The 25,482-nt window shown below is 39.9% G+C and overlaps 2 protein-coding genes and 1 long non-coding RNA gene across 4 annotated transcripts in view; 1 reads left to right on the top strand and 2 right to left on the bottom strand.

The window, feature by feature from the left end:
* Positions 1-9,874, bottom strand: part of LOC136268750 (uncharacterized) — a 51,289-nt gene extending 41,415 nt beyond the window's left edge. For both annotated transcript variants that reach the window (XM_066064214.1, XM_066064213.1), the window contains exons 1-2: positions 9,769-9,874; positions 8,331-8,585 (exon numbers count right to left, since the gene is read on the bottom strand). In XM_066064214.1, the coding sequence (XP_065920286.1) occupies positions 8,331-8,585; positions 9,769-9,814 (301 nt within the window). In that variant the 5' untranslated portion in view covers positions 9,815-9,874. The remainder of the gene's footprint in view (positions 1-8,330; positions 8,586-9,768) is intronic.
* Positions 9,875-10,831: 957 nt separating this feature from the next.
* Positions 10,832-15,513, top strand: LOC136236463 (uncharacterized). Its single transcript, XR_010692139.1, has 2 exons — positions 10,832-10,973; positions 15,061-15,513. It is a non-coding gene; the product is annotated as an uncharacterized lncRNA (long non-coding RNA).
* An 8,153-nt stretch (positions 15,514-23,666) lies between these two features.
* Positions 23,667-25,482, bottom strand: part of LOC136268751 (uncharacterized) — a 29,191-nt gene continuing 27,375 nt past the window's right edge. Inside the window, exon 13 of the mRNA XM_066064215.1 lies at positions 23,667-24,009. Coding sequence (XP_065920287.1) covers positions 23,714-24,009 — 296 coding nt within the window. The 3' untranslated portion in view covers positions 23,667-23,713. The remainder of the gene's footprint in view (positions 24,010-25,482) is intronic.

Genomic DNA, 25,482 nt, shown 5'->3' with positions numbered 1-25,482 from the left:
CTGATCAGCCTGGGGATGGCTGTATGTGGCTGTGCAGCTCCGTGGTGTTGATTAAATACTGCTTCTGTGAATTTTTTTCATTTTAGTCAGTTTTGAGACCTGAATGGTCCATAACTAGGCCTAATTCATCCCTATGCCTTTCTTTTCACTTTTTTTGAACAGCCTCTTGTCCTCCTTCTGAGCCCCCACCTCCCTCCCCTTTTGGAACTTGCCTGATACAGTCAAACATGGTTTAAAAACTATCAGTCAACCATGGTCTAAAATGGTGGGAACTTAGTTGTTGGCTACTTGCACAGTGGATGCTCTGGAAGGTAAGGAATTGGTGTAAAATGTGTGAAAATTTGGTATACATAGCTTCAACCATTGGTGAGCTACAACACATTAAATACTTAAAACTGGCATTTCTTGATACTTTTAAATAGGCGATAAGATTGGTTTTCACAGGCTGGGTCACAAATACCATGCTACTATTGGCAAAAAGTTGGTTTATCAATACCTGCCAAAATTGGCTGTTGAACATACCCGACAAACTAGATAGTTTCACCCGTATATGCCCCCTCCGTAAATTTATTTTGGGGCGTGTGCCTTAATTTCAGAAGTCAGCTGAAACCAATGCAACCCTCCTGTATCTGCCACTGTAATAGCCTTAAGAATGTTATTCATACGTAATTATGCTTTACACACAATGCCAGAAAATTGCGATTGTGCAACCTAATTTTCTTTTGTTTTGCCATTTTGTACTACATTAAGCCTACTAACTAGGGTATTGGGACAATAAGTAAGTTAATACACATCTTCACTGAAAAAAGGCATGCCCAATGTAAAAAAGCTCAATATTGTAGAGAAAGACCTCATGAAAGTAAAATAACTGGTAACGTAAAGAGCTGATATCTGGAGCTACCAAGAATCAATCTTATACAACTAACTATAACCAAAGTTTAAATCCATGCATGGCTGTAAAACTGCCTTAAGGGCACTCCAGAAAATGAAGGAATGGAGTGGTGTACTTGGCTCCACCCCGGAGAATGTAGAGAATGACTGAGACATTAATTAGAGTGTATTGTGATGTAATACTTAAGTCACATGTGTACTGTTATAGTGCGTGTAGTGTGTCATTGTTATCCTATCAATCACGCTAGTACGAATTGTTTCTCGCTAATCTACAAACCTCCCATTCGTCATTACGACACTGATATCTGAAGTGGCCAAGAATGAATGTTGATATACAACTAATTGTAATTAACAAAAGGTAACATTGAACCTTTATCATTCAGCTGTATTCTACACTCTTGCTGCATCCTAAAATAATTTCTTTTAACTCTAGTTGGCTGGTAATTTGGCCTCCTTTTAGGATGCAGCAAGAGTGAATGTAGAACACAGCTGAATGATAAGGATTCATTGTTAAACTTCGTTAATTCCAATTAGTTGTATATCAACATTCATTCTTGGCCACTTTAGATATCAGCTGTTTCGGTTGCCAATTACTTTTACTTTCATGGGTGCACCAGCAGCTTTCACTTCACGTACGTGAGTTGTTTCCTTAGTAGTTTTCTTCTGCTGGAATTTGTTACTAGCTGATAAGTCAACTTCTTCTGCAGTAGAGTTGCTATCTGATTGTACACTGTGCACCTCTAATGGGTATAACTTGGCTACCGGTCAAGTTATCTTGTGTCTACTTATCCTGATATGTGCAGCCTGTACTTGACCATCATTCCCCTTGATAGGATCTTCAACTATGGCTAATCTCCACTGAAGTCTTGGCTTATTGTCCTCATGCACAATCACCACATCTCCTGTTCTAGTGAGTTGTTTACTATTTCATCTAGATATCTTGTAATATTCTTTTAACAAAGTCAAGTATTCTCTTTTCCATCGTGACGAAAAGTGTTCAATTAGCTGTTTGAGTTTGTCCACTCTCTTCCTCAGATCTATACCATACACAACACTGGGGTCAACCAGTTCTTCTGGATCATTGAGAAGACGGGGAGCATGTTGTATCCTCCTGCCTTAAAGCAAGTGAGAGAGTGTTAATGGTTGCGGATCTTGTAGATCAGAGTTTACATATGTGAGCAGTCTATCATTACGCATACTCTCAATTTCTACCACAACTGTCTACAATTGATCAAGAGAGATGAACGTTCTATCAAGAGTCTTTCTGATGGCTTGCTTGGTCAATCCTGTCAAGCACTCCCAAAATCCCCCATACCATGGAGCACATTTCGGTATGAATTGCCAATCAACATCTTGACGTCCCAATGCTTCCTTGATATCATCAGATTCAAACAATATCTTCAATTCCTCTACGGCAGCAAGATAGGTGGAAGCGTTGTCTGAGAGCATGATAGAAGGAAGTGACCTGCAGCTGGCAAATCATCCAAAAGCTAACAGAAATGTTTCTGCAGATAGATCTGTAACAATCTCCAAATGGATTACCCCGGTGCTCGTGCAGGTGAAGAGCCAGATGCATGCGTTGTGCTCACCATTGGAGTCCTTGACATAAAGCATCCCAGTGAAGTCCACCCCTGTCACAGCAAATGATCTGGGTTCTCCAACACATGTTGTGGGTAGTGGTGGTGGATCAGGAGTCTTATAAAGTTTCCCCATTGTTTTGGCACAGGTGACACATTTTCTTAGGACACTTCTTACCCTCTGCCCGATGGAGGGGATCCAGAATACTTGTCATAAAGCTGTTACAGTAATAGCTACTCCCCCATGGTGAAGTTTCTTATGGGTGTCTTGAATAATCAGATTTGTTATGTGGTGTTTTGGGGGCAGTAGTAAGGGAAACTTAGTAGCATCACTGACTAGGGCATTGTGGATTCTACCACTGCATCTTATAAATTGATTCTCATCCAAGTATAATCTGAGTTGTCTGACAAGGTTGGAACATGAATTCTGATTCTGTTTCTTCAGTAAATAATTGGATTCAGCTGGATAGCTGGAAGCCTGACTGCTGGATACCCATTGTTTTATGGCAATGTTCCACTCAGTTGCACAGAGTGGTCCAGTTACTCATGGTTGCTGTTTATAAGCGTTGTGAGCAAACCTACATATGTATGGAGTGACAACTACTAACTTATCAATAGTACTATAGCAAGTAATGTCTATGACACTATGAATACCTGTTACATTTTCACTGGTCTGTGTAGCTTGCAGCATGCTTTCACGGTCATCTTCATCCGCTAGTTGTAGCAGGCATTGGTTGGTGTCCATTGTGGCCAGTCTAGACTCGATTGTAATCATTGGGGTCCCTGTAGCCATAGCTGTGATGAAAGAAGCTGTTGAGTGGAGATTCCTCTGGTCAGTAGATCAGCAGGATTATCATTAGATGGTGTAAAGGACCATGTGTTGGCTGGGAATACTCCAACAATCTCTGCTACACGGTGTGAGATGAAAGACTTAGAGTTGTGTTGCTTGTATATCCAGTGGAGAACAGTCTGGCTGTCAGTTCACATGTGAATATGGTCAAATTGATTGTCAGACTGAAAATGAAGTGATGATATGACAGATTACATTAGCCTAATAGCCATGACAGCTGCCATCAGTTCTGGTTTGGGAGAGTGATTGTCTTGATCAGAGCTACATGACTCTTAGACATAACCAGTGAAGTCTTTTGGTTTCAACAAACATAAGCAACAGCACCATAAACCTTAGTGCTGGCATCTGCAAAGGCATACAGGTGGCAAGCTGATGTGTTCACTGTTAAGAAGTAACTTCTTGGAATGGTGAATTGTGACAGTTTCATTAGATCAGGGAAAATGGTGAACCAAGTGTTTGTGATCTCTTTGGGAAGAGGTTTGTCCCATGTCAGCTTGGTTTGCCATATCTCTTGAAGCAAAATTTTAGCTCTGACAGTCACAGGTGTTACCCATCCTAGTGGATCGTATATCTGTGAGGAGGTCTGTAGGACATCTCTCTTTGTAATGAAGGTAGTGTTATTGGGTGGAAGTTGCTTTGGAGCAAGTGATAATGTGTCTGTTATGGTATTCCACCGAAGACCTAGGAGTCCCAAAGTTGGTTTAGGGTTACTTGTTTTGTCTCTTGTTGTGACTGTCTGAAGATGATGACTATTAGATGACCATGACCGGAGGTTGAAATTGGCTTGACTCATAAGTTCAAGATATAGCTTGTAGTATGATAGTAAATCTTCTTCTGTATTGCAGTCAGACAGGATGTTGTCAACGTAAATGTTTTCCTTCATGTCAACTGCAACTGGTGAGGTAGCTTTACTGAGGTGTAAATCAAGTACTGCTGTGAGCATAAAGGTTGAACTGGACAACCCAAAGGGAACAACAGCAAAGTGGTATGTGAGAAAATGTTCAGTTGAAACATCTGTACTTGACAGCCAAATAAGTCTAGTAAAATCCCTGTCATCTGGGTGCAATTGGACATGAAGAAAAGCCTTTTCTATGTCTGTTGAAAGAGCAAAGGCATGGCTGCGAAAGCGTAACAGTATAGCACACAAGTTGTTTAGAAATGGAGGTGCCGCAGTCAGACAACCATTGAGACTATTTGAGTTCCCATTTCCATGGCAGCTACATCATATACAATTCGTATGGGTGTTGTAACAGAATCCTTCTTGACTGGATGGTGAGGTAAATAGTGTGTGTTCTCAGTGGTGTTGTGATTACTAACTGTTTTAATGAAGCCTCTCTGCTTTTAGTCCTTTATGATGCTATCGTAGATGGTTAAGAGTTCTGGTGTTTGCTTAAGTTTGCTAACTAAGGCGATAGTCCTTTCTTACAGATGTTAAAGTTGGAAGGTAAGTAAGGCTTGTCCTCCTTCCATGGAAATTTTGCCATGTAGACACCCTCAGGTGTTCGTGTGATGGAGGACTGCTGATAGACATGAAGAAAGCTTAAATCTGTAAATGTTGTATTAGCTGTTGTCCCAATGGATTCCATAGACCAGAACTTCTCAAGGCTGGGCTCTTCTGGTACTACTGTAGATGTCATCTGCTATAGGATAGAAGCTGCTGACTGTGATAGAGAACACAGCAATGGTCCTGATAGAAGACAGCCAAGTTTTGACTCCTGGGCTATTGAGCCATCTCCTCTAACAATGTTGTCCTGTACAAAGTGCCAGTAGTACTCAGTTCCAATCAACAGTGAGATGGTAAAGCTCTTGTTTGATGTGACTGGATGAGCCAGCTTAAGTCCTTTCAGATGTGGCATAGTGCTGACAGAAACGGGAAAAATGTTCTGGATTGGTGCAGCAATTGTTGGTGCGATAAGCACTTGCATGGGGATCAGTTCTACAGTTAGAGTCTATCTCTACTGTGACAATGCCAAGCCTCTGGTGTGTTCTGGCTGCATTGTCAAATGATGCCAAGGAAATGTCTGTTGTAGATGATGGTGATATTCCCAATTCTCTAACCATCTCTGTAGATATGAATGAATGTTGAGCACCCTCGTCAAAGAGAACTGGTCTTAGTGTGTCCGGCAATGATAGGAACTACTGCAGTTTTAAGTAGGCAGGTGGTAACTGGCTGTGGAGTGGCATAAGGTGAAGTTGGTGTGAGAAGCCCTGCAACATCTGCTGGAGAAGTTGGTGGTTTACTGTCAGACACCTTGCCATGTGATAGTTCTCTAGATGGTGATTCAGTGTTGAAAAAGGTGGTGTGATGCTTCTTCTTGCATTTATTACAGTGAGATCTCGATTGGCAATGTGACACCTTGTGATGTGCCAAGCAGTTAAAGCAGAGGGTATCTCTCTTGATGATGTCAATGCATTTCTGATGGTCAGTTGCAATTTCACATAAATGTGAGGAATGTTGCCCTCTGCAGAATACACATACCAGTGCTTTCTTCTTAGGTGCAGAGCGACTTCTACTGTCTCTAACTTCAACTTGAAAAGTGGCTGTAGTCGAAGTGCTGGGAACTGTATTGTATGGGTCATGTAGTCTAGCTTCAAGGACTCGGATCTCTTTCTGAAGAGCTGCCATTAGGTCTGAAAGAATCCATGGGGTATTTGAATGTTCTCTTGCTAGGTTGCATCTTACCTCAGCAGTGAGTTTACTCATGATGATTGGAACCAGCAAGTCTCCATAAGAAAGTTCAGCTTTCCCAAGTGATGAAAGTCCACAAATGTAGCTTTCGATAGAGTCATAAAACATGCATAAATTAGGCAAACTGTTTGTAGGGGAAGCCATGTTCATAAGAGCCTTCATGTGTGCATTGATGAATTTATCTAGTTGGCCAAAGCGGTTCTGAAGCAATGCTATTGAATGTGTGTAATTCAATTCTGACAAGGGGAGGCCATTGATTGCTCTAGCGGCATCTCCCTGTAATTGAGCCTTAAGGTAGTTAAATTTCTGTATTCTGCTGAGGCTGGGGTCAGCATGGATTGCTGCATAGAACAAGTCCCAAAATGTCTGCCATGTTAAGGGGTCACCTGAAAAGGTTGGTAGGGAGAGCTTAGGTAGACAGCTAGTGGCAAACTGTTGGGAGGTGTGACTGATGGCTATTGGCAAACTGTAATGTTTGGGCAACTGTAACTGTTGGTCATGTGAATGTTGGCTAGTGGTAAGCTGTTGGCTAGTGGTAAGCTGTTGGCTAGTGGTAAGCTGTTGGTATCCCAATGATGTTGGCAATGGTCCCAAATGACTCACTGATGAGGTGCTATATAGGCTTCTGGCATCAGGTACCAATGAAATTACTGGAGTCTGCTGGATAGTAAAACTAGTCAGTGCGTAAACAGCTGGAATTCCCAAAATTTACAGTGCTTGGAGGTCTGAAAGGTGTGTTTGCAGATGGAACTGATGAGTTGATCATGTGATCTGCCACTGATGTCACTAGTATCTAGCTGTGGTAGGCTGGTGTTAATTTGAGCTGTACTTTATTGTGCCTGGCTAGCTTCTAATAGTACTTGATTTCCACTTGTTACAGATTCACTCACTTGTGATTGACTGGCTTGTGGCTGACTCTCCAAGTGGTCATTGTTCTCTTGTGATACCATTGAGGACTGTGATGTCAGTGAAGGTTGCTGATCAACTGGCGGTGAATGTCTGTCTGAACTATTCAACTCAATAAACCTTCAAGCTCTGGCGATCTTATCTGTGATATCATCTTGCAACTCTTCTGCTTCTAGCACTGCTGACTCTATTTCATCTAATAATTCTGATAAACTCTCATAAATTTTGGATATCTTCTCCATCTTCTTGGTGAGTTGCTCAATGGTATTGTTCAAGGAAGTGGTTGTATACTCAATTCTCCAGTAACTAGTTCGCTGATCTTGTTGTACAATCATGTCACGTGTCCCTTGTATCCACTCCGGGATGCTTGTAGACGAGTCTGGTCCTCCATCGGTCTGCTAAACAACAACAAACAAATGTTCTAATGAGAGATGCGGCTTGCCTCTTGGGGTACCATTAAAGGAATGCCACGGTACAACGACTTCTGAGACTGAAGTAGAATAACATAGAAATCAGCGGCCGATCCTGGTCACAACACTAAAATAATGTCATAACGATGGACGGGAGGTTCGTAGATTAGCGAGAAATGACTTGTACTAGTGTGATTGATAGGATAACAATGACACACTACACGTACTATAACAGTACACACATGACCTAAGTATTACATCACAATACACTCTAATTAATGTCTCAGTCGTTCTCTACAATCAGCTGTTTCAGTTGCCAGTTACTTTTACTTTCATGGGTGCACCTGTTTTACAGCCAACGCATTCTTGCATGGATTAAAACTTTGGTAATTATAGTTAGTTATATTAAGATTGATTCTTGGCCGCTCCAGATATCAGCTCTCTAAGTTCTCAGCTATTCTTACTTTCATGAGGTCTTTCTCTACAACTGAGCTGTTTTTACATCGAGTTACAGGTACTTGCAGTTTCTTAGATGCACCTTTTTTACAGTGAAGGTGTTTTTGGGGTGGATATCACTTGTTTTTGTCAGTGATTGGCTCACTGGGGAACAATGAATTGGTTAAAAATGTAATAATTTAGACAGATAAGCAATAATCGTGGAGTGTCAGACATGCACCTGTTGATTGCCATCATCTTGTTTGACAGTGTTATAAAAAGGCATACATACTACTGATTGTTTTATACATTGTAGAGTTGACTGACTGTTCTATTGAAGCAGATCTATCCTTACTGTGGCATTCATTTACTATTTACAAAATTTTACAATATCTCATATCTGTGGTAAATGCTTCATGTACATTGTGCTCAAAATTAAGCTGGTATAATTGGCAAGTGCCTAATTACTACATAGATAGCTCAAAGTGTCCATTGTACAGATACGCAAAAACAAATTTTGCTGGCAATTCAACATGTCTTCTTTTAAAAATGGTGCTTACATTGTATCTCACCATTGCTGACAACTGTGATCTTAGCCTGCCCTTTTCTCTCAGTAGCTGTATCTGTTACATTGCAATAATAGTCCAGTGACGTAGTGGTTGCTTGAACATTTAAAGTTTTCCCAGTATATTTGGATTTAGGTGTAAGCCACTCATACACTGGTTTAGTGGCATCAGAAGCCACACAAGACAATACCACTATCCCATTTTCACACCATGGTTCATCAGTTAGAGGATCAGAAACAATAGTAACATTCAAAGATGCACCTACATACATTAAGAAAAATTATCCCTTATTCTCATAGGGCCTAACAACAATTTATGGCTTCAATACTGTATATAGCTGGAAAGTTTGGTGGGAAGAAAGTTTGGCGAGTGAGCAGTGAAGAACGGCTGTAGTTGATTGCTCGGAAGTTAAATATATAAATAAAAATCAATCAGTGTTTCGCCAAACTAAAATCTGCCAAATGATTTGTCCGATACAAATCTGTATTAGCTCTACAAACAAATTCACCAAACCTTTTTCTCACCAGAATCCTATAGCAGCAAGTTTCCTCCCACCAAAGTTTCCGGCATATACGATAATATGGTAGGCATATTTACTAGTGGAATACATAATCACTCTCTGTTATTTTCAAGGGGCAAAATTGACCAATCTCAGAGTGCCATAAAATTTAACTAGCGATTAAACAGATCTTATACAACAAGCATGTCCCTTACAGCTGGCTTTCAGCTAGCTGTAAGGCATATGCCTGATATTCTGTAGATGCTTCATGAAAATGTTTATGTATCACAATTAATCGTACATACGCACTTACTAGTGCACACACCCACACACTAAAATCGGTGCTATACAAATGCAAGTTTACCCTTCTAACAGGAGGTAATGCAGTACTAACTGACTAACTTGAACATCTCTTTCTGATGGTTTACGTTTTCATAAACACAATTATTGGCTGATTGATGTGCAGCTGAAACATATTAGCTAGATGTTGCTGCAACCACAATATGTTAAGCAAATCTGTACACTCACTGAAATGCACGAAAAGTCTACAAGTAGCTTTCCTTATGTAGTTTTCAATGTGTCTTCTATTTATAATTACTTCTTATTGCACAAGTTAATATGTTCGGTGCTCTAACCCAGCTCGAAACTAACTTTCATTACAACTACAATCTATTGTTTAAATGTGTGCAAACTGTCAAAAGTTGGCAAATTTTCGTTGTGAGTACGTATATAATTTTATTAAACTTACTGGATTTAGCTAGTTGGGGTTTCTATTTCTATAGCTTTATAGCTTAAAGCCCGTATTTTGTCACAATTCGTGCATTTTGTGCATTCAACACATTGCTAGCTAAACCATAGCTAATGGAGTGGACTTTGGCTTCAAGTTAATTAGATTTGTTAGCTACATTCCTGCAATACAATGCATCCGCATATTGTTTAACATACCATTTACGCAAAAAGCATTTACAAGAAGCACAGCAATCAGCAGCATTCTGTGACGACAGCTAAAAGACCGGCACAAATGTCAGTCACATGACAATGGTGATTGTTTTAATCTATATACCTAATTAAGACATTATCTATATATAAAAATTAATTAAAGTGCCGTGTGTATATAAGGGAAGTAAATAGGAGGGGCAATGCGCATGCGCCTTCTGTGATGGAAGTATGGTATTTTCTGTCGGTTATGCAATATTAGACAGAAAATACGCTCTCCGCGGTACGTTATTGCGCATGCATGGCGGGATAATTGGGGGTATTTAAATGAATGATTGGTTGCTAGGGCAATTCTAGGCCGTTTACCAAGCTACTGTTGCTTCATTTTTTCCTCTTTCGAAATGTCTGCTATTTCTGGAGTAACTGTCACGGTTATAAACCCTTCAGTCACTTCAATGGCTGGTGGTGGAAGCAGTGGAAGTGGAGGAAGCTCCAGCAGCTCGTTAGCTACCGCTACTTGGAGACGAATGCTAAACTGGACCGTATCGCCCACATGGTGACCACATCCCAGGCAACGACTCAGCAGTCTATTGAGGCCTTAAGGGTTGAGTTTCGGAAGGAACGGGAAGAAACTGCAGAGACAGCAGCCAAGAAAGCTCGTCTTTCAGCAGAAGTGACTTTCAGAAAGAAAGGCAATGAAAGGCAGTTCCGCTTCAACGAGTCACTTCAGGAACACCTTCGTGTAGCTCATGTGAGGCTTGAGGAGGTTACGAGTTCTCCCCCTGTGTCGTCCGAGCTCCGGCAAGTACAACTTGCAATAGAGGAAGGTATGCGTTTGTTGAAACTCCGCCAAAAGGCTATCAGGTTGGCGGACCGCTCAGAGTTCGGTTGGTCTCTTGTCGCTGAGTATGACGCACACGAGTTGGCTGATGATAGTGACGACGAGAAGAAGATAGACTGAAAGGCTGCGGAAAGGAAAGCAGCAATAACTAAGAAGAAGCGCGGTCGTTCCGCGCAGCAGTCTACCGGTTCTGGGCGTGAGGCCCCTTTGAATCAGTAGGATACCGGAAGTGGTTCCGGTACAGGCCACACCTGTTGTTCTTCCTGGTCGTCAAGCGCGCCCAGTTTCAGGCGCCTGTTTCTATTGCGGGGAGTTTGGTCATCAGGAGAAATTGTCCCAAGGCACCAGGAGGAGCAGCTGCAGCATCTAAACAGTATCCTTTTGAATGTGAAATACACAGTGACTGTGATTTGTATGACTTACTGCCAGTTGGCAACCCTGATTTTGAAGGGAAAGGCCCTGATGCTGGACTCAATGGTCCTATTTGGGAGTTAGATGTTGATGAACTTCATAGTATACAGGTCCATGCAAGGAGGCCTCAGGAAACATATAAGGTTTGGATAGATGTTTTGAATGCCCCTCATAGGGTGGTGGATGCAATTCAGTATGGCTATATGTTTCCTTTGTTTTCTTCACCTACACCATATTTTGGTTGCAACCATTTGGCTAATTGTGACTTTGTTTCCCTGGCGATCCAGGAATTGCTAGTCAATAACTGTATTGCTAAGGTTGACTTTCAACCTTTTATATGTAGTCCTTTGTCAGTTGTTGATGGACCCAGTAAGAAATGTCTGGTGATTAATCTCAGACACCTCAACCAGTTCCTGTGAAAGCAGAGGTATTAAATATGAAGACCTTAGGACAGCTCTGATGTTATTTGAAAAGGGTGATAAGGCATTTACGTTGACCTGAAGTCTGGTTATCACCATGTTAACATCCACAAAACCTGTTGGAAGTATTTAGGCTTTATGTGGCCTGTGAATAAAGTCCAGACTTATTTTGTATTTAAAGTCCTTCCATTTGGCTTATCTTCAGCGTGCTACTTGTTTGCTAAGCTTCTTAGGCCATTAGTTAAGTATTGGAGGGGACATGGTTATAAGATAGTGGTGTATTTAGATGACGGTATTTGCTCTGTAGAAGCTGAAAGGGCCGAAGCTGCCAGTAGATTTGTTCAGGAGTCCCTGGCTAATGCTGGCTTTGTGGCTCACCCTACGAAGTCCCAGTGGGTTCCTTCCTACCAGGTGTCTTGGTTAGGGTTTGATATCAATCTAGAAACAGGCCAGATTATTGTCCCCACAGATAAGGTGCATGCTTTTAGAAGTTTAGTGTCTTCTGCAATTAAGACAGTAGAGCTTCCTGCTCGTCATATCACTAGGATCATTGGGAAGATAATTTCTTTGTCCCTTGCAGTGGGACCAGTTAGTCGACTCATGACTCGTAGTTTGTATGCAGTGATTAATGAGTGTTATACCTGGAGTGACATGTTGTCACTGAGTCCAGAGGCTCTCTGTGAGTTACAATTTTGGGAAGCAAATCTTCAGGAGTATGACCCTCAGCCTTTATGGTGCCAGCCAGGTGCTGTAAGAATTGTGTATTCTGATGCTAGCAATACAGGATTTGGTGGGTATATTGTTGAACATGGCCAGTATGTGGTGCACGGCCATTGGGATGCTGTAGAGGCCCAACAGAGCTCTACATGGCATGAGCTCAAAGGTGTCAGGCTGGTTCTTCAATCATTGATATCAATACTTCAAAATTGTAAAGTTAAGTGGCTTACTGATAACCAAAATGTTTCCCGGATTCTTCTGGTGGGTAGTAAAAACCCGGCCCTTCAACAGGAAACCCTAGGTTATGTTCCTTGTGTGTACAATATAGTGTGTCTGTTGTGTGTTGAACCTGAGTGGATACCTCGTACTGAGAACCAGATAGCTGATTTTATCAGTCACATACAAGACTTTGATGATTGGCAATTGCACCCAAGTGTGTTTTGCTGGTTGAACAGTAGATGGGGCCTGTGTACAGTTGATCGCTTTGCAAGCTTTTATAATACTCAACTACCTAGGTTTAATAGCCGTTTCTGTAACCCAAGATCTGAGGCAGTAGATTGTTTCACATGTGATTGGACTGGTGAAATGAATTGGTGGTGTCTCCCAGTCTACATTTGCTAAGGCATGCTCAGAACTGTAAGTGCAGGGGTATCATTGTACTACCTCATTGGTCATCTGCCCCATTTTGGCCTCTAATTTGTCCTAATGGTAATCATCTTGCTTCTTTCATCAGGGATTGGTGTGACCTGCCCCTGTTTGACCATTTGTTTTTGCCCGGTAGGTGTACCTCAGGGTTCTTTTCTGGTTCAAGGTCATCCACTTGTGTTCTTGGCTTGTTATTTGATTTTAACATGCCTGTTGGTGGCCCTCTGTTGTTCTCTTAAAACCATGCGTCATATTCATTGAATAGCTAATAAAAAATATTAAAATTAAAAAAAAAAATAATAATAATAATAAATAAATAAATTAAACAAAATTCCTTACGCAAGTTGTATATGATTAGAATGTGCTCTGTTCAATAAGCCAATCCCAGGCAGGTAGTATACATAGAATTAGTGTAATGAGCACCCTTCTGCTACACCAACAGTTGGTATATCTACACATGTTTATAGGTAAGGGCTGTGTGCCAGCCATTGTCGGTCAATGTGCTGAGATGCTTTTGTGTTAAGCATTGGTTTGTGTTATTCCAGCCACTGTTGGTCAGTGTGCTGAGATGCTTCTGTGTTAAGTATTGGTTTGTGTTGAGCCAGCCACTGTCGGTCAGTGTGCTGAGATGCTTCTGTGGTAAGCATTGGTCTATGTTGTGTGTTGAACCAGTCATTGTCGGTCAGTGTGCTGAGATGCTTCTGTGTTAAGCATTGGTTTGTGTTGTGCCAGCCACTGTCGGTCAGTGTGCTGAGATGCTTCTATGGCAAGAATTGGTCTATGTTGTGTGTTGAGCCAGTCACTGTCGGTCAGTGTGCTGAGATGCTTCTGTGTTAAGCATTGGTTTGTGTTGTGCCAGCCACTGTTGGTCAGTGTGCTGAGATGCTTCTGTGGCAAGCATTGGTCTATGTTGTGTGTTGAGCCAGCCACTGTCAGTCAGTGTGCTGAGATGCTTCTGTGTTAAGCATTGGTCTATGTTGTGTGTTGAACCAGCCACTGTCAGTCAGTGTGCTGAGATGCTTCTATTGGTGTGTATTGTGTCAGCCACTGTAGGTCAGTGTGTTGAGATGCTTCCATGCTAAACAGTTGTCTGCCTGTTATTGTGATGGGCTTTTTGAATATTTATTGCACTAAAATCATGTGTATTTTGCAGTGGTACAAGGCCAGATAGTATGGCAAGAGTTATTGTGCATGGAAGATCCCCATCTTAAGTGCTTGGCCAAGAGCTTGTTTACTACAGTTCTCAACAGTAAGGTTCCTTCTACAACTAAGAAGTACATGTATGCTTTCAACCGCTGGAGGAAATGGGCCCAGTCCCTTAGCAATATCAACATATTTGCAGTAAAGCCAGTTCACCTGGCATTGTATCTTCCACACTTGGGAGATTCTAAGCAGTCCCGAGCAGCTGTGAAGGAAGCTACATATGCTATTGCCTGGATTCATCAAATGGCAGGGTTGCCGTCACCTTCCAGCAATCCGTTGGTATATAGAGTATGTCTATGTCCGGGTGTATGTGGCTTGCAGTGCTAAAGTTACTTGCCCAGTTGCAATGCTTAAGCGATATATGGACATGGTGGTTTGTCAAACTCCTCTGGAATATTGTTCCGTCCGCTGGAAAAAGGGGGTGAGCAACTGCGTCCATCTGGCCAATTGTCACACACTCGTATACGAGAGCTGTTGTTGGACAGGTTGGAATGTCTTGGGTTCTCTAAGTCAGATTTTTCAGCCTTAGATCAGGAGGTGCTACTGCTGCAGCTCAAGCTAGAATACCAGACAGATTATTCAAGAGGCATGGTCGTTGGTCCTCAGATAGCGCCAAGGATGGCTATATTAAAGACTTAGTTGCTTCTCTCTTAGAAGTTACACAAAGATTAGGCACCTGAGCCTTATATATATACTGAGTCCCGCTCTTTGTACCTCTAGAGTGTGTCTATATACATAGTAAGTGCTGGTGCTTGGTGCACGGCCAGGCCAACCCAAGTGTCTGTGTGTGCCGTGGCATGCAATAGAGTTTAGCGGGGAGTGGTATTTTCTGTCGGTTATGCAATATTAGACAGAAAATACGCTCTCCGCGGTACGTTATTGCGCATGCATGGCGGGATAATTGGGGGTATTTAAATGAATGATTGGTTGCTAGGGAAATTCTAGGCCGTTTACCAAGCTACTGTTGCTTCATTTTTATTGAGGGGATGTTAGTGTGTAATGGATGTGATGTGTGGTGTCGACTTCAGTTAATTTTTTAATTATTTTTTCCTTTACAGACATTAGCTAGATGATGAGCCTACTCAGTTGGACTAGATTCTGGACTATTATATATGTATTCATCCATGTGCTTAATCTTGCTTGTGGTTATTGTTATTGCAGTTTGTGTTCGAGAGTGATGCACATGTGGTGCTACAGTTGCATGCATCATGTATGGTTTTTTCCTCCAGCTGTTTTTTTTTACCCATGTGGTTTTTGTTCAGTGGAGGTTTTTTCCCTTGGAGGCAGATTTGGGGTCGGCTGTCTCCAAAATTTAGGCAAAACCGATACTTTATTGTTGCAGACCCTGCTGTAGCATCACACAGGTCTACAAATCACTGATCACATGGCGGTTATTAATGAGTTGGGTAGTGTTTCCAGTATCTATGGTGTTTCATAGTTAGCTATGGTGGTGTTTTGTAAATAATTATTTTCAAACAATCATTAAACTCTTGCTTGGTGCACGGCCAGGCCAACCCATCTAGAGTGTGTCTATATACATAGTAAGTGCTGGTGCTTGGTGCACGGCCAGGCCAACCCAAGTGTCTGTGTGTGCCGTGGCATGCAATAGAGTTTAGCGGGGAGCCGGGGTTTTCAAGTCCGTTGTCCTATGTATTTTGGCGCATGCGCTTAGCAGTGCGAAAGAAATGGCAGATTCAAGTGAGATCAGGTAACTGTGTGTGCCCTATTATGATGGATGATTGTAAATGTGGTAAAACTATTACTCACTGTGTTGTTGTGACTCCTTTATCACCAGTGAATGGCCCTTCGGTTAGTAGGTTTTTAGCGCATGCGCAATTATAATAGGACAACGGACTTGAAAACCCCCAGTACACTGGCAACAGGTGTTTTTCCGCCAAGTTCTTGAAAACGCAGAGCGTCATGTGCGAGGTCATGCATACGAGCATGTACGGCCAGAGAATTCGTGAGGTTCAGCATACTTCTTTTACACCATTTGTCATGTCGGCAACAGGGGGGTTGGCTCACGAGGCCACAGTTTTCTACAAGCGTCTGGCTTCCCCCCTATCGGCTAACTGGGGTGATGAATACTCCGTAGTCCTGGGTTGGCTTCGGTGTTGTGTTGGTTTTTCTCTGCTCCGTTCAGTTATTCAATGCAATGCATTCGAGGTGCACGTTCATCCATTGGCGCTTACACTAGGGCTCCGCCACCAATGGATCTAGTGCAACATGAAGTGGACTGCCAGTGAGTCCCGCTTGTCAGAGTAACATGCTGGCTGCGGTACTCTACTTTTCTCTTGTCTTGTTCAGTTGTCCATGCAGCACGTGCCTTTCTTTGTGCTGGGGGTGGTAGGCAAGGGCAGTCCATCAAGCCAATCACTCCACCACTCCACTGACTACCAACCTGTTGGAAATCCACAATCGTGCCCATATTTAAGGCGGGCCGATTCTAATTGTGTTAAGAACTATCGTCCTATTTCGTTATTATCTATTGTATCAAAAGTTCTTGAAAGAGTAATCTTTAGCAAGATTATCTCTCATATTAGCAAGTCTATCAGTCCATCCCAGTCTGGTTTCACCAAAAATTGTTGCTACACTACAACAGATGCATATGCTAATTTTCACTGATCAAATCATCAACAGTTCCTTACAAACAGATGTTATTTACCTTGACATCAGCAAGGCTTTTGATTTAGTGTCACATAGTATCTTACTGATCAAGCTGTGGTCAATGGGCATAACTGGTACTCTATGGTCTTGGTTCAATTGACTAATCGCTATCAAAGGGTTTCTATCAACAATTGTGTAACAATTGTTGCTGATACCAATAACTCACAACTCAACTGACTCACAAAAGCATGTGTCCTACTTTTACATGTGCATGTGTGGCTATTTACAAAGGAGGTGTTGATCATCATACAATACTAATAGTATTTATAAGAGTTCTTATATATCTATTACATCACTACATAGTTACATCATTACAATTGCTATTCTGATTTACTTCCAGTAGTTTCTGGTGTTCCACAGGGCAGTATTCTTGGTCCCTTGCTGTTTTTAGTTTACATCAATGACATGTCTTCATATATTCATGAAAGCCAAATTTGCTGACGATGCCAAGTGCTTTATCCATGTTAGTACACTCTCTGATCATAAGGCTCTTAAAGATGATATCACTGCTCTTTTAACTTGGTCAAGGGACGTTGATCTGGATTTTAGTTTAAAGAAATTTATTCATTTATCATTCAAACGTAAACTCGACACCACTTATTCTATGTCCAATTCAATTATACCTCATGTCGATTCTCATAAAGATCTTGGATTAACATTATCTGCAGACCTAAGTTGGGATAAACATTACAAAGACATCACTGCTCGTGCATACAAAATGCTTGGACTAATTCGCCGTACTTTTGCCCCCACTCATTCATCTTCTACATTGGTTAGACTGTATGTATCATTGGTAAGATCACAGTTACTTAAGTTTGGCATCCTCACTTAATGAAAGACATTTTAAACCTTGAAAGAATACGTCATGCCACTAAATACATCTTAAATGATTACATTAGTTGTTACAAAGACCGTTTGATAAATCTGAGGCTCCTTCCTTTAATGTACATATTTGAACTTCAAGACATACTATTTGCTATTAAATCACCAACTAATCAGTTCAACATCAATAACTACATCACTTTCAACTCTACCAATACTAGATCAGGCTCCAGCAACAAACTCTTGTTACCTCAACATCTTAACAACATATCGCGACATTCTTATTTTCATCGTTTACCATCCCTGTGGAATGCCATACCAATTCTAGACCTAAACATGTCAGTTTGTTTGCTGAAATCTAAACTGAAATCATATCTGTGAGACCATTTCCTGACTAACTTTGATGAAAACAACAACTGCACTCTACATTACTTGTGTCCATGCTCCAGAAGTCACCAAACTAAACCTCCAACTATCAATTTTAATCACTTATAATCTTAACTATGTAATTACTTAAGTAGTTAGTATTAATTGTACGTATTTTATGGCTGTTGGTTGCTACCAACAGACCTTTGTTTTTTTTTTACACCATAAAGCCTAAATAAATAAATAAAAGTCCGGGTAAATAATAATAAATAAATAAAAATACTGCGCAGTTATTCAATGGCAGATGTGTCGGTGTCGTCACAGTCTAGCCATACACACACGCACGCACACATGCACGCATATACAAAATTGCATGCCAGATGTAAACCGTCAGCTGAGTGGGGTCTATATTCTACGGAACGGACCGGAATCATGATCATGGGCCAAGCCATGGAATGGAACTGTGACACTTTCTTAAATTAAAGCTTGTAGCTTAGCTACCATTACTGAAACTACCCTTATATCAGCGGCACCTCCTATGTGATCAAACTTGCTAGCTACAAATAGTCAAGAAGGGGCTCGCTTGGACATTGCCATGCATGAATGGTTTTTGGGGTATTTGTTCTGAGAAATGTTTCATTGATGTTCGTACCCCTGTATCTGGGATCACCTACTGCTTCAGTTTAAAACCTGAAATTCCTGCATACGGGCTAGAGTTTCTTCCCCAGAACAATTAAGGATTGGAACACATCACCACCAAGCACAGTAACATCCGATTCATTAACTATATTTCAATCTAACATCTAATTAACTAATCTATATATAATTGTAAATTATAACAATCTTTTTTCCCTGGGTGTATCAGCAGTGCTGCCTACCCAGTTTGATAAAATATATAAATAAATTACACACTTTTCTGTCGTACGCCTGCACTGGCTGTGCTTGGCCGCATGACACACTATCGTGTGTCTTGATTGTATATTGTCTTGATCAATAAGACGTCTTCCTCCTCTATAAGTCCAATAGAGATCTGTGTGTCTTCAACATGCTGGAAGTGTTGGGGGGTAATTACTCTGTAAAAGTAACTCATTACTCATTACTGTTACTTGCAACTAAAACTATTTAGTTACAGTTACATATTACTCATAAAATAAAGTAACCATAGTAATATTTACATATTACATTACTTTGTGAGCCCATCCTTAAGCTGTCACATGCGCAGCTACCATCTTATCATGTGATATGATTCTGTTGTTGGACAATCTGTAAATCTTGCTTTCAAGTAACTGGTCAGTCATTAATTTGAGGTGGGCTTCGATATTGCTTCATTACTTTGTTGTGGATAGACATTACTCAGTGGATTAGTAACAAGATTAGTAAATTTGTAACTTGTAGTAATAATATTTGAGTCATTACAGTAATTTCATCACTACGTTACATTTGTAAGCAAAGTAACTTGTTATATTACTTATAGCATATTTTATTATATTACTTAGTTACCACAAAAGGTAATAATATTACATAATGCATTACATGCCCCCAACACTGCATGCTGGCTTGTTTTCTCAGCGATCTATTTCCAAGTTTTAAAGATTACATTTACACTAGTTTGTTTACTTTTTATAAATCCACTTATGGATAGCTAACATGATAACAAAGAAGTGCTGGTGGTGCTTGATATTATTACACAGCACTAAACATGCATATAAAGTCAGTCATCATGTACGTAGCTGTTAAGTGTTCAGCTAACACCAGTGTATTGTTTCCTGAGTGTACTTTGTACTTTTGACATATCCAACATTAAGCACTGTATAGCATGTTGTGGTCAACAATGTGCATTTGGATATGGCTTCTGGTGCATATGCACACATGTACAGCTCTGTGTAAGTGAAGTATACAGCAGTAGCAGCAACATTGCTGCTCTGGTATGAACTTATTTCCAAATGAACATGTTAACTTGAATAGATATCAACAACACATTGGTTTTCCTTACAGAGAGTGAACCTACTAGAAGCAAATTAAAGTTGCTTGAGAATAGGTGTTATCATTGCAATATGCATATAAAATAGGTTATGGACATGAAGAAAAACATAGGAAGAAAAGCTATCCCCAAAAGTACTCGTAGTTTGCCAAAGCCTAGGAAAAAATAAGGACAAAATATGATTTCAGGTCCTTTTGACTTCATGTTTACTAGTGGACTTAGACTTCTTCTAAATTAACTTCTAAGGCTTCTTTTGTGGTTGGGGAAGCTGTCTAAGATGGTGATTTAGTGAGATCTTTATTAGGATTTTGGATAAAAACATAGGCGATCTCTATTGTGAACCTTTACCATGGTTCATGATATGAACAAAATAGATTTTAATTATCAATTCCTTTTGACTGTATATTTTCTACTGGACCTACACTTCTTTCAAATTAACTTCTATAAGACTTCTTTTGTGGTTGGGGAAGCTTTTCAAGGTGGTGTTTAGGTAAGTGTTCAGACTCTGTTAGGATTTGGCAAAAACATATATTATTATTATTATAGGCGATCTCTATTATGAACCACTACCATGCATAGTTCTTGACAAATCACGTTTGTCAATTATTTTAACACTACGCTACAATAGCTAGTCACACACATACACGTGCACACGTATGCACGCACACACACACTCTACACATATACACACAGAGCAAACAAAAATACACACAGACACACACATGTACAGATGTTACACATACACATGTACATACAGCACAACATATGCACACCATACACATACAACACATCACACTAAATACATTGCACATGCATGCATGTACACATGCATCAATACACACACACATCAAGTCATCCACAAATAGTAGATGTGATAATGATGTTTAGTTAAGACTTTCAAAGTGTGACTTGTAGAACCTCTTATGAAGACCTGCACATAGGCCAAGAAAATGTTGGAGAGATATAGTCTCTAATGACTTATGAGTTCTTAATTGAGTGATAGATGCTATGAACAGGGACTGTTGGTACCAACAATAATTATCATGCAGGAGGGATGCAACTTTAACACTTTCGAATTCTGTAAAGTTTGATACCTTACCTTATGTACACACACATGCATGTGCACGCACACACAAACATCAGGAAGGGTTCTCAGGTTTCCGAATACTGCCTTCTGAAATCCTGAACTTGTTTAAAGTTGGCAATTGCAAGGTGCACCAAACTATCAAAGTTAAAACTATGTATACAGAGCAGTGCAATGTATAGTCAACAATAAAATACATTAATTCATGAATGAAAGGTGCATCCATTGGGTTGGAGATGGTTTAATCAAAATGTATGATGTTTATACAATTGGGTTATCATCAGGTTTGGTGCATACATATACAGGTATGTGTGCAGGTATGTATATTAGGCACATGCTCATACTATTATTATCCTCCTTGTGATGGGTCTAGCAACACACCACTTTTACTGTTTGGTAGCATTGTCAACGACTCATGATCATGTCCCTGCTTTTGTCTGTGACACATTGCAATAAATTATGTAATGATTGTAGCATTCTGTTAAAGGAAGTTGTATAATTAACATATAACTGGCAAATGGGCTAGTGGTTTGTGCTTAGTATATCTGGGTGGTTCAAATGTACCCCATTTTCATTTGGGGTCCATCCACTTTAAATACCTGTCTACTGATAATAATGTTTCCAAGCAGGTTATTAAGCATCTTGGGTAGATATCTCCTGTGGAGGGCTGGGGTGAAGACAGAGATCCTCAGGCAAGCAGTGAAATTGATGTGTGTGTGTGTATTCTATATAGCTGAGTTTGCAAGTTAATCAATTCAAGGAACAGGTGTGTGAGCGAGCGTGCATGTGTGTGTGAGGCAGCATAGCCAAGTGGTTAGGGCATCGGCCTGGTAGTCGAAAGGTCCCAGGTTCAATTCCCAATTGAGCCAATTTGGTGTTGTTGTTGTTGTTTCCTTGAGTAAGAAACTTTACTCACATTGCTCCAGTCCACCCAGTGGGGACCTGGTGGGCTGGTGTCAATAGGGGAAACAGCCCACCCAGCTGTAACATCAATGTGTACCTGGTGTAAACTGGGGAAGTAGATTCCCAACTGTCCTTGTTTCACTTAGTGGTGTTGAGGTATTGTGGAACTTTAGGTTCTGCGACCCCTCTCCATGAGACCTGGACATTCCTCCTGCGGGTTACTAGCTCTACCCCAGGAGGATTTGCCTGCACAAGACTCAAGTGCCTGAGTGGTGCACAGGCATCCCAGTGCTGGTTCACTGGGTGGCAATAGCTATGTTTCGCATGGCTGCTGGAGACTTTGCTTTGTGTGTGTGTGTGTGCATGTGTGAGAGAGAGAAATAGAGAGAGAGAAATAGAGAGAGAGAAAGTGAAGTGTGTTTGAGAGAGAGAGAGAGAGAAAGTAAGAAACAGAACGAATGTGTGTGTGCTAAGGCATAGCCAGGATATTTTACAGCGAGTTGCAGATGTGGCAGCTGATAGACTTTAAACATTTGATGGTTTCTAAATTTATGATTCCATAAATGATACAAATTATTTCAATATGTATTCCCCCTTAATGTTAATTCTGGCAATGAGTGGCCATAAGATATGAGTGTCAGTGTTTGTGGCCTGTTTGAAAGGAAGTATTCTAATATGAATTCACATGGCTGTATTATATAGAGTGGTTTATTTTGACAGCTAAATTACATATCCAGATATCCAGATCTTAATAATTTATTTTTCTGTGCACGTGGTCACGTGTATATAGCTATACCTTTGTTCTCTCTTCATCCACTACTGAGTGTAGTGTAGTGTGTAAGATCTAACAATTACATAATATGATGCTTCAATTAAAATGCATAAGCAAGATTTATAGTTACTAAGTCTAAAGAATTCTGAACAATTCTCTTAGCTCTACATTTTACATATACTTTCCTTATGTGTGTGTAAGTGTGCGTGTGTGTCACTGCATGGCACAACACTATATTCAGTACAGCATGAATGCATTACTCCGTTGCATTATTTATCAAATAATGAACACATTGAACATGCAGCACTTATCAGACCATGCACATTCTCTGTGTAACCTTTTAATGTGTGACAGTACAACAGCTGGTACACATACAGAAGATAGTTGTCATTTATTTACCATATCATTATATAATAATGATTAAAGTAGAGACATTATTTAATAATTTTATGAAATATAAACCATGGACAACAAACATAATATTTTTATATAACTTAATTTTTTATTATATTTTCATATATAGCTGACACAAATAGACAGTTGTGGGTAGACAGGGTCAGTAATCATGGCAAGTAATAAAAACTGGATTGGCGAAGGTTGTGATGGTACTTCACTATAGTTAGCTACTGTAGCTGATTGCTGGTAACTGGAAGCGTAGCTGGTGTTGTACATGACTGTTGCAATCTCCTTGAGAGTCCTTGCCTGTATATCTTGTACATACACAGTTGTAACTGACATGTTACTATTTCATCAGTTCAATTGTATGACAAACCAACTTATTAGGGTTGTTTGTAAACCTTGCCTAAATCAGTTCCACAGGGTGATGGTATTTGTGTACAGCTTTTTCAGTCCTCTGTTATACTATGGCACCAAGCACTATGTGCCATAACTCAACGGTATTGCCACAAAATTTCCTTTAGCAAATATAATTATGTGGCAGCAAAATATGTTTACCTCAATTTGGTACTTTATTAGAAAATGAAAATTAAACCTTTGAAGTGATAGCTATGCACAGTTCTACTGTAATTAGTTACTGTAAATGTAGAATTTGTAGCTATGTACGTTGTATTGTAAAATTGTACATACTATTCACTCTACAGCTATCACACACAAACATATAAAATTATATAAGAGAACCAGTTAGCATCCTTGCCAACTCTCGGTGTCCTCTACTTTCTTTTTCTTCCTTCAAGCATTTGATGAATAGTTTGTAAGCATTTGGTCCCTTACTAGGTAGTATTAGATAAAGCAATAAGTTAGCTCTTTGTTCTGGAGAATTAGCAGTATTCAGTAATTCATAGTTATCATCTCTAGTCAGTAGTTGGTATTTGTTGAGGAGTGGTATCAGGTAGGTCAGGTCTAGAAGGTCGATCTTAATATGCTGCATTACTAGATCCTTTTCTGGTTCACTAGAATCACCTTCAAAATGAAGAGATTATAAGGTTAAATTTCTCATAGTGATTTGCATAAGTAGCCTATTGTTCATTATTCAAAATATTGGTAATTTATTCTATTGGCTTTTAGTTGTGTTATGACAAATCATGTATCTTTTAACTACCTTGGAGCAATTCATAATTTCATGTATTATGCACAGAATATTTTAGATCAAGATTCACAGTAGTGAGTCGTACAGCCAAGAAAATAGAAAGCACATATACCTCAAATAAATTAGCACAAGCCAATACACTGTGAGTTATTTACATGTAGTGACAATTTCATAACCCTCACTGTAATTCACATGATGTTTCATTTTCAACAATTCAGTTCACAGATGTATGACAAGCTTTCATCTTGATATCACACACAAACAATACTTGTTTTCATACTAAATTATTCACCTAATATGAGGCAAATCAGTACCTAGGAAATAAGGCGATTCTCTTTTGTCACACATGCCCAGCTGGTTAGATACCATTTTCTTCATCCCTGAATCTGGATTGTGAAGCCATATAATTGTGCTAATATGCTCCCTATTTCTCGCTCCCTCTTGTTGCTATCAACATATTTACTATGATAATTATTGTCTTATATATTTACATTGGAAAATACTCTAGCATAGGTGGTACCCAACAGGCAGATTTTCCATAAGATTGACGATTTGAAATCCTTCCACAAACACTAACTTTGAATGTGAAAATATCTGGACACAACTGACATTATATGAATGAAATGCAAAAGTTAAAGTTTCAAGAAAATATTATGACGATGATATAGGCTTGAGCCAATTATGCTTTGAAAATTTCCTATTATACTTTTGAGCAGTGCTAAAAAATTCAGCCTATTATGCTCAAAATTATGCTCTCAAAATCAAGATTATGCTCAAGAGCTGACTGTTTTATTAGAGTATATCTGCATTTCCTTACTGCTGTACTAGAGTAAGTGACTGCTCTATTAGAGTATCTTGATCTTATTTCCATAAAGTGTGTCAAGAAATAGTCAAAATAATAACACTGCAAGGTTATTGATATGAAATGCAGTAATAATGTGGTGTGTTCATGTTGTGCAGTATTTTTGGCGTGTGCATTGCACATTTTAATTAAAATTCTTGAAAATTGTCCTATTATGCTGGCATAATGCTTGATGCTATTGCTGGCCTATTATGCTCAAAATTATGCCAGCATAATTGGCGCAAATGGTATGTGTGAATAATTCTTCCCAAAATGAACAAAGTTTATTTGGATACTAGATGTTGTCAAATGGCTGGTGTGGAAGAAATACCAGGATAGTATTTCAACTGTGAAGTTTTTCAGACAAGAAGGGGTCAATGCTTGCACAGTGGATCAAATACTCTAATAGAGCAGTCAACTGCTCTAAAGAATGTTTAAATGCTTTTGTAAGTTACTACTTAATGTCTCTGCAAAGATGGTTACACGATGAAAATACATTTTAATC

The sequence above is a fragment of the Dysidea avara genome, chromosome 10 (assembly GCF_963678975.1).
Source record: "Dysidea avara chromosome 10, odDysAvar1.4, whole genome shotgun sequence".
Lineage (NCBI taxonomy): Eukaryota > Metazoa > Porifera > Demospongiae > Dictyoceratida > Dysideidae > Dysidea > Dysidea avara.
Note: the sequence above shows the minus strand (reverse complement) of the source record. Positions and strands in the feature narration are given on the sequence as shown.